Here is a 10693-nt window from a genome sequence, read left to right as displayed (position 1 = left end):
TCACTGACGACCCTTGTAAACTATTTTTTAAGAAGCCAAACATACGTACACTTACTCTCCTCTTGCCAATTAAGGAAATTCCATTGATTTTAATTACTTTTCCAATTTTATATTTTAACATAAAATTAAAATCGCTGGTCATAAATATAGATTTTAATTTGTTTGCTATCAATGACAGGCGATAGTTGTTGCAAAAACACCGAAAACGTTTCATAAAATTCAATCTTATAGATAGTGTAGAATAGAATACGTGATATCGAGTGGATTTCCCCTAAAGCGTCAAAGTCAGGCTCTATTTTGTTGCGCGAATGATTGCGAGGCAAGCAGCTGGTGCGGCAGCAGCAAACTTTTTGTGATTTACTTGCATTTTGGGATTTACAAAAACTGTTAAATTTCGAAACGTTATTTTTATTGCCAGAAAAAAATTTTTATTGGAAGAATAACACACATATGACAGAGACAAGATGCAGGTATAAAACTAAAAAAATAATTGGGAATTTAACAACTTATTTAACGAACAATACAAATGTATTTGGAAATATTGATGTCATAGCTGATGAGTGGTGAAAGAAAAGGATGTCTACAAAATATTTAAAAAAAATATTAGATCATAATTTTTAATATAAAATATGGTTTATATTTTTGATGATTTTATATTTTTTTTATTTATGTAAAAATATGTTTTGTTATATATATTTTTATTTATTTTTTATGTTTTATTTTATTTTTTTTTCAGCTTCAATAAGTGCCAGCAAAATAGAAACAAATCTCTCATTATTTTTAGTTTCTCTCTGAATCAAAATCCAAAACTGCTTGATTTTGTAGCGCCACCATGAGAAGACGACAAATTAGTAAGCCTTTAATTTTTTATTTATTTTTTTAATTTATTTTATTTTTATCATCACATTATTTGTTTATATATTCTTTATTTCTCCTCACCATGCATTATAAATTATTCATTATTCTGCTTTAATTTTATTTGTCAAACATTATGTTGTGTTATTCATCCTTTTCTGCTTTAACAATTACATTCATCATCGTCATCAGAGCCGCTCGTCATTATTTTTATTCATTCCGCATTTCATTCTGAACGATACGCATTTTTTTCATTACGCGGTTATTGAACATTACGGATTGAATGAAATTGGATTATTGATTCGATTCGAATCGAAAGTAAAGAAGCTACAGGGAATCCCGTCAAAGGTATGAATGTGTGTGGGCTGTGTATATGATGTGTTATGGGGAATATTTTTCGTTCTGGCTGGGATTTTATTATGGTTTTAAAATTGAACTGCAGATCTCTATATGTAGAGCACATTATAAGGTGAACACCCTATATGCACTTTCCATAGTCCTTAAAAATCGTTATTTTTAAAATCCACGCCTATGGATAGTCCTTAAAAATCGTTATTTTTAAAATCCACGCCTATGGATAGTCCTTAAAAATCGTTATTTTTAAAATCCACGCCTATGGATAGTCCTTAAAAATCGTTATTTTTAAAATCCACGCCTATGGATGGATAGTCCTTAAAAATCGTTATTTTTAAAATCCACGCCTATGGATGGATAGTCCTTAAAAATCGTTATTTTTAAATTCCACGCCTATGGATAGTCCTTAAAAATTGTTATTTTTAAAATCCACGCCTATAGATAGTCCTTAAAAATTGTTATTTTTAAAATCCACGACTATGGATAGTCCATAAAAATAATTATTTTTTATTATTATTTTTATGGACTATCCATAGTCATTTTTAAAATCCACGCCTATGGATAGTCCTTAAAAATCGTTATTTTTAAATTCCACGCCTATGGATAGTCCTTAAAAATTGTTATTTTTAAAATCCACGCCTATAGATAGTCCTTAAAAATTGTTATTTTTAAAATCCACGACTATGGATAGTCCATAAAAATAATTATTTTTTATTATTATTTTTATGGACTATCCATAGTCATTTTTAAAATCCACGCCTATGGATAGTCCTTAAAAATCGTTATTTTTAAAATCCACGCCTATGGATAGTCCTTAAAAATCGTTATTTTTAAAATCCACGCCTATGGATGGATAGTCCTTAAAAATCGTTATTTTTAAAATCCACGCCTATGGATGGATAGTCCTTAAAAATCGTTATTTTTAAAATCCACGCCTATGGATGGATAGTCCTTAAAAATCGTTATTTTTAAAATCCACGCCTATGGATAGTCCTTAAAAATCGTTATTTTTAAAATCCACGCCTATGGATAGTCCTTAAAAATCGTTATTTTTAAAATCACGCCTATATGGATAGTCCTTAAAAATCGTTATTTTTAAAATCCACGCCTATGGATAGTCCTTAAAAATATTTTTAAAATCCACGATAGTCCTTAAAAATCGTTACTTTTAAATTCCACGCCTATGGATAGTCCTTAAAAATCGTTATTTTTAAAATCCACGCCTATGGATGGATAGTCCTTAAAAATCGTTATTTTTAAAATCCACGCCTATGGATACTTACTTGCTTAGCTGGCTTATGGAACGAAACCATAAGCCGAGCTTAGAAAAGATTTCCAGGCGCGTCGGTCTTTTGCTCAGTTTTTCCAATTTGAAACACCATTTTCGGCGATGTTGTCTTCGACTTGATCTTTCCAACGTATTCTTGGCCTTCCTCTTCTGCATGAACCATCAGCTGGTTCACTTTTATATGCCTTTTGGGCTGAGACATATTCATCCATTCTCACAACATGACCTAGCCAACGTAGTCGCTGCAGTTCAATACGTCTAACAATGTCGATGTCCGAGAATAGCTGGTGCAACTCATGGTTCATTCGACGGCGATATTCACCGTCAACGCAGATCGGCCTATAGATCTTTCGGAGAATTTTTTCTCTCAAACCATCCAAGAGCTGCCTCATCTGCTTGAGTAAGTACCTATGCTTCAGATCCATATAACAGCACCGGTAGTATCAGCGTCTTGTAGAGTGTGAGTTTGGTCTGACGGAAGGGGGCCTTGCTTTTGAGTTGTTTGCTCAGACCATAGTAGCATCGGTTGGCCATCACTATCCGTCTCCAAATTTCAAAACTGATGTCATTCGTTTTATTTATGGCGGTACCAAGGTATATAAAATCTTTGACTACCTCGAAGCTGTAGTTTTCAGGTTCCACAGTTGATGCGAGTCTAATGGAAGTCTTGCGCCTTGATAAAATCAGCTTGGTCTTCACGCCGTTTACTGTCAGACCCACTTTGGCAGACTCCTTCTCAATTTGTTAAAAGGTGGCTGTTACCGCTCTCAATGTTCGACCCATTATGTCGATGTGATGTGGCGAGTAACATGTGTTGTTTGGTGTACTGAGTACCATTTCTGTTCACTTTTCCTCTCGTATGACCTTTTCCAGCAGGATGTTAAAAAGGTCATACGACGAACTGTCACCTTGTCTGAATCCTTAAAAGGTTCCGAGAGGCCCTTTCCGACTTTAACTGCTGATCTTGTGCCAGTTAAAGTTATGCTGCATAGCCGAATTAATTTTGCAGGAATGCCAAACGCAGACATGGCTTTCAACACCTCTGAACGAATAAGGCTGTCGAATGCGGCTTTATTGTCGACAAATAGGTGGAATGTGTCGATGTGTTTTTCGTGGGGTTTTTGCAGGATTTGGCATAGAGTGAACATCTGGCCAATGGTGGATTTGCCAGGTCTGAAGCCATTTTGGTATGGACCAATAATGTCATTGACAATTGGCTTCAGTCGTTCTCACAGTACGCTGGATAGCACTTTATATGCGATGGGAAGGAGACTTATTCCTCTATAGTTGGCGCATATCGTCTTGTCTCCACAGGATGCTGAGGTTCCAATCATTAGGCATGCATTCTTCTAGCCAAATTGCACTAATCAGCTGGTGCATGATCCCTACCAGCATCTGACCACCAGTCTTGAATAGTTCGGCTTGTAACCCATCGGCACCTGCTGCTTTATTATTCTTCAGCGGATTGATTGCTATTCTGACTTCATCTTGTCTAGGTGGTATACACTCTATACCGTCATCTATTATTGTTTCTGGGGTATCCACTTACCAGAAGTCCTTGAAAAAATATTCCTTAAAAATCCACGCCCATGGATAGTCCTTGAAAAAATATTCCTTAAAAATCCACGCCCATGGATAGTCCTTGAAAAAATATTCCTTAAAAATCCACGCCTATGGATAGTCCTTGAAAAAATATTCCTTAAAAATCCACGCCTATGGATAGTCCTTGAAAAAATATTCCTTAAAAATCCACGCCTATGGATAGTCCTTGAAAAAATATTCCTTAAAAATCCACGCCTATGGATAGTCCTTGAAAAAATATTCCTTAAAAATCCACGCCTATGGATAGTCCTTGAAAAAATATTCCTTAAAAATCCACGCCTATGGATAGTCCTTGAAAAAATATTCCTTAAAAATCCACGCCTATGGATAGTCCTTGAAAAAATATTCCTTAAAAATCAACGCCTATGGATAGTCCTTGAAAAAATATTCCTTAAAAATCCACGCCTATGGATAGTCCTTGAAAAAGTATTCCTTAAAATCCACGCCTATGGATAGTCCTTGAACAAAATATTTTTTTTTAATATTTTCAAATTCAATTAAATTGAAATTCAAATTACCTGTCATTGACCGATTAATGAACTACTATAAATGCAAATATATTAAAAATAAAATTTCAAGAACACACCTCCAAACATAATAGTGCTTGGCGAATTCCAAAAATAGAAAAAAATCCCCGCACTTGACCGATAAATACTAACAACAACAACAAAAACTTTACGTGCAAATTTGTATTTTTTGTAAAGTTCAAATATTGCGTGTAAAATTATTGGCCTTCTTCGATTTGCAAAAAAAAAAACACTTTGTAATAACAACAACAACAAGTAGGCCCACATGTACAACAAAAAATCCCGCACAAATAACTATGCGAATATTTATGGCATTTAATTTGAGTAATTATCGCGCAAACATTTCATTACATGATGGTTAGAGGCGGTTCGGCCACCTACCTTTTATGGGGGGCCAATGTGAGAAAAATATGTTGTTTTTGTTGTTATGTTATGCCTATTTACGCACGACCCCTGCAAATAACTTCGAAGTGCTGCCAAATGTTGTACAAACAATAGAATTGGCCACTGTAGAACGAGTAGATCGAAATATTATCGGGGAATGTCAATCAAAATTGTGCGGCAAGGAAATGTCACTGATTAGCAAAAAAAAAAAAAAAATATGACGCGCCCATTTGACATTCATTTCTTATCGATATGTGTAAGTAGGCTTTTCAATAGCTGTTCGATTTCATTATTATCGGATTGAAGAGATTAACCAAATGGCTTCCGCAATCAAGTTAGCCAATGGTGGCCTTATGTAGGATTTAGATCTACTATAGGTATACAACGACTTAAGTTCATCACCACGAATAGTAATTTGGTAGGAAAATTCCTACCCCAGAAGGAAAAAATCGTCATAAGTCAAAGTTCGAAGAGTTGGCGTGATCAGTTTTTTGCTGTCGACCCTATTTATTATACATGGAGAAATAGCTTCGTACCTTAATTTCCAGCTATTGTGTGTATTTTTTGAGATTACATTTCTTCAGTAATATCGAATGAGGAATTATTTTGTAGAATATTTCGTCCTTCTAACTCGAATCCTTATGTGTCCTTTTCATCTTTAATTTATTGAACCGGACTATAATTATTATAAGATGTGATTTTTCATCCTCGCAATATTCTACAAAAATGTTGCCCATACGATTTTATGTGGGGTCCTCAAAGACGAGAAATCGATATTTAAACGTTTCAATGGCCTTTACTCGATTTTACCCGTATCATGATACTAAAACCCTATTTGTATGCATTTCAATAACTTCAGTATAAATTCTTTATTATGAAAAACTGTCGGATTCATGCGAACTATGTACTAAAAACATATATAATTATGCCAAATACGTAAAAAATAAATTTCGCGGAAAAGAAGAACCGGATCGTTGACCCGGGTATTCCGATAATAAAACCGATAAAAGTCCGGTTCAATAAATTTAGCACGTTTATTTATTAGCCTTCTAATGATATGTATATAACACATCTCAATATCCGGTTCAAAATTTTGGAAAACCGGTTCTTTTTTTTTTTGATTTTTTTTTTTTTGCGTAATAACTATGTCGATGCCCATGTATAACTGATATGCATATAATGCATTAAACCCGGTTTTATTATCTGAATATCCGGTTCTAAAATTTAGAAAACCGGTTCTTTTTTTCTTGAAATAATTTTTTTTTTGCGTAATAACTATGTCGATGTGCTAAAGCTCGTTGTTCATTCGATGCCGATATTCACCGTCGACGCAGATCGACCGGTATATCTTTGGGAGAATTTTTCTTTCAAACACTGTCTCAGAGCTGTCTCATCAGCTTGCACAAGTACCCATGCTTCTGATCCATACGCCAGCACGGGTAGTATCAGCGTCTTGTAGAATGTGAGTTTGGTCCGACGAGTGGTGAACTTATTTCTAAACTGCTTACTTAGACCATAGTACCATCTTTTGGCCAATACTATCATTCTCCGAATTTCATTAAATTTATTTATGGGCGGGTACCGAGGTATATAAAATGATTGACAACCTCAAGGCAGTAGATTTCATAGTCTAGTGGACGTCTTGCACGTTGATACCATCAGCTTGGTCTTCTCCCCGTTTACTGCCAGACTCACTTTGGCAGACTCCTTCTCAATTTGCTCAAAAGTGGCAGTTACTGCTCGCAATGTTCGACCCATTATATCGATGTCATCGCCGTAGGCGAGTAACATGTGTTGTTTGGTGTATAGAGTGTAATTTCCTATCGTATGACCTTTTCCAGCTGGATGTTAAAAAGATCACATGACAAACTATCACCTTGTCTGAACCCTCATCCGGTATGAAAGGCTCCGAGAGGCCCTTTCCGACTTTAACTGCTGACCTTGTGCCAGTTAAAGTTATCCTGCATAGTCGTATTAATTTTACAGGAATACCGAACATGGTTTTGAACACCTCTGAACGGATAAGGCTGTCGAATGCGACTTTATAGTCAACGAATAGCTTGAATGTGTCCATGTATTTTTCGTGGGACTTTTCCAGGATTTGGCTCAGAGTGAAAATTTGGTCAATAGTGGATTTACCAGGTCTGAAGCCGCATTGGTATGATCCAATAATGTCATTGATCATTGGCTTCAGTCGTTCACACAGCACGCTGTATAGCACTTTATATGTGATGGAAAGGGTACTAATTCCTCGATAATTGGCATATTTCTTCGTGTCTCCTTTTTTGTGCACGGGAAACATGATGCTGAGGTTCCAACCATTGGGCATGCATTTCTCTAGTCAAATTGTACTTATCGGCTGATGCATGCTCTGGCCAGCATCTGACCACCTGCCTTGTATATTTTGGCTGGTAATCCATCGGCTGATTTATTGTTCTTCAGCCGATTGATTGCTATTCTTGTCTCATCTTGGCTAGGTGGTATACAATCTATACCGTCATCTCTCATTCTGGGGTATCTTCATCACCGCCACTATTTGATACCAGAAGCGTTGCAAAATTCTCGCTTTCAGATACTCAAGACTCTATCTGTATCTGCCACCAGGTTTCCATCTTCATTTCTATAGGACGATTTGCCTGCACCAAAGCCTTCGGTTTGATTTTCTACTCGTTGGTAAAATTTCCGGACTTCATTCTGACTCCTGGACATCTCGATTTGCTTTAGACGATCGAGCGTCTGGGCGAATGGAGACGAGGTATTTTATTCTCCTATTAACCATAAATCCGCAGCCAAATTTACGTCTCGTTTCATGGCAGCTATAATACAGGGCGTAATCATCTGACTTACTTACACCAGTCCCTTTCCATCAATTTGATTTCTCGTTGCTTGATCGAGATGCTTGAATCTGGTGCTGCTAACTACCATGTTTTTTGCTGCCGCGAAGTCTATCAACTTCCGATCCTTCCAATTTTGGCATTAAAATCTCCTAGCTGAATTTTAATGTCATGGCCAAGGCAGCGGTCATATGTTGTTTCTAGGCGCTCGTAAAATATGTCTTTGATCTGTTCAGCTTTGTCTTCCGTCGGAGTATGGGCGCAAATGAGACTGATGTAGAAGAACTTCGCTTTTATACGGATTTTAGCAGTTCGCTTATCTACGGGAATGAATCTGGAGACGAGGTATTTTATTCTCCTATTAACCATAAATCCGCAGCCAAATTTACGTCTCGTTTCATGGCAGCTATAATACAGGGCGTAATCATCTGATTTACTTACACCAGTCCCTTTCCATCGCATTTCCTGTAAGGTAATAATATCGGCTTTTTGTACTTCTTGAGTACATCCGCCAAAGCGAAAACTGCTCCTGTTCCATGCAACGTGCGGGCATTCCAAGTGCAGATTCGCAGATCGAGGTCCGTCATACTTTTGCGTGGGTCGTCAACATTAGAGGGGGTTTGGTTTTCTTTTTTGTTGCTTTTTCGTAGTAGGAGTGGGTTTTCCGTGTGTGGGCAGGTGACAACACGGGGAGGTCAGTGTCCACAGTTGAGATGAAAGAGGGATCAAGATAAGCTTGAGCTTCACCATGTTCAAGCCAATCAGAGCCATTGCTTGGTATCTATCATCCCCTTCGTCACTCCATGATAACTCAAAATCTAGTTATCCAATGGCTTTCAAATTTGAACACGATTTTCTGGACCTAAGAAGCTATCGTAATAATATTATTAGTTTTGCTAAATACTCAACTGCTATACCCTATCATCGAATCAGATTGAAGTAGGAAAGAAGTATTACCCTATGCAATGTTTGGATCATTCCTGATATACTGTGTATCCTCATGGCTAGGCTGAGAGCATACACAAATCAGGTCCTTCTTAAACAGACCTCATATGACTTGCCTACAATTATATCAAATAAATTATTTTATTATTTACAATTGTTTGCGGTTAAAAAATAAATCGGAACAATAATGGGTGCCACAATTTAAATTAGATCATGATAAGTATAATACGTAAATACAAAATTATACAAATAAAAACTGTTAAAAGGGGGCAGGCGACGTCGCACTCAGTTTAATGCACTCACCGCCGACACCCTGTGCAGGTGATTAAAAAATGTTGTTAGAAGAAATTGAACCCGAATTTGTATATTTGAATATTCTCATCATTATGCAAATGTCGATTAATATTTTCTACATACCTACCTATCTACACCATATTAAATATTCAATATTAGGTGTTTTTGTTTGAAACGGAATGCATTTATCTGTAGCAACGCGGTGAGATAAACGAACGAGGTGAAACAAATCACTGATTTGCTTGATCTCAATTCGACAGGGAGCATTTGAATGAATTACCTGGCAAGTAAATAAAAATTGAAAACCTAATTCAGTATTTCTTTGGTTAAACGGAGAAGAGTGTTTTGTGAAACGCGTTCCCCCAAAAAAAGAAACAAAAAATTTTTGAAAACGTGGGTGGTGTGTGCTCGTGTTTTTTTATTTTTGTTCTCAAAATAAAACAAACAATGTGAACACTAAGAATGGTTAACTCTTCCAACTGACATTTGTTTTGTTTTCTTCTTCTTTGTTTTATCGCAAACTACGCTAATGTTCTTGTTTTTCTAAGCTAATCGCGCGAAATCACTTATGTGAGACGGAGTTAAATGAGTTCAGACAAGAGGCTCATTAACAGTGGTGGACACAAATATAGCTACAACAATATTCTAAACTTAAAAATATTAAAACAAAAAATCTGCTCTCTTTGGGCATGATATAATCACATTTATTTCCATTGAAAAAAATAATATCAACAAAAATATTTGTTTTGCTAAAATTTTGCACCACACTGTGATGCTCACCCACCTTAACGAAACCTGTGTTTTGTCTGTGTTTCATTTGGGCTTTTTATACTTAAATAATATTTTGGTTTCAAAAATTAAAGTCATAACTTTTTTTTTTGGAAACGGGCAAGAAGAATACAAAACATTTGAAAACAAAAACACAACAAATAAGCATAAAGAGAACAAAACAAAAAACTGCTTCCTCTTAAAATCAAAATTTCAACAGTTTTTTTGATGTCATTAGCATTTTGATGCTTAACAAAATTGATGGAATTATTGTTAGTCCGACGGTGTTATTAAAAAGTTAGTGAACTGAACTTAACAAAATATTGGAATGAAACCACAAAGTTAAGCTAAACAATTAAAAAAGACTGAGAAACCAACAAAATGAACTCATTTTTAGGTATACGTTTAGCACAAGGATATTCCAAATTACCCGGCGATGAGGAAGGTAGGAATAAACAATACAATTTTAATAAATACATTTTGAAATTTTATTGGTGCTGGGAAATAAATCAAAGAACACATTTTAATTCTCACTCTCTCGTGAACATGATTTCATTTTCTCATTTCAAAACATCATTACACTCATGAGCATTTAGTTAAGAACATAGGTAAATGTTTAATTGAAAATCTGAATAAATATCTCAACGTTTAAAATTTATTTGAAAATAATCCATAATCAGGGATGGTCCGTGTGACGAATTTTTAGGTTTTCGACTGTCAAAAAGGTGTAAACGTCCAAGACGTCATATACCTGTATAAAATGTAAAAAATGTAGTAAACGTCATTTATTTCAATATTATCACCATATACATTTATTTTCAAGAATATATATTATTTTTACA

The 10693-nt window shown here is 35.5% G+C and overlaps 1 protein-coding gene across 1 annotated transcript in view; it reads left to right on the top strand.

The window, feature by feature from the left end:
• The first annotated feature begins 810 nt into the window (after positions 1 to 810).
• Positions 811 to 10693, top strand: part of LOC133328673 (solute carrier family 41 member 2) — an 82117-nt gene continuing 72234 nt past the window's right edge. The window contains exon 1 of the mRNA XM_061537216.1: positions 811 to 851. Within this exon, the coding sequence (XP_061393200.1) occupies positions 833 to 851 (19 nt within the window). The 5' untranslated portion in view covers positions 811 to 832. The remainder of the gene's footprint in view (positions 852 to 10693) is intronic.

Source organism: Musca vetustissima, unplaced genomic scaffold (genome assembly GCF_032173495.1).
Source record: "Musca vetustissima isolate MV318-11 ecotype Yass unplaced genomic scaffold, APGP_CSIRO_Mvet_v1 utg1843, whole genome shotgun sequence".
In the NCBI taxonomy this organism is placed as follows: domain Eukaryota; kingdom Metazoa; phylum Arthropoda; class Insecta; order Diptera; family Muscidae; genus Musca; species Musca vetustissima.
The sequence above is the reverse complement of the archived record's forward strand: the minus strand, read 5'-3'. Positions and strand labels throughout refer to the sequence as shown.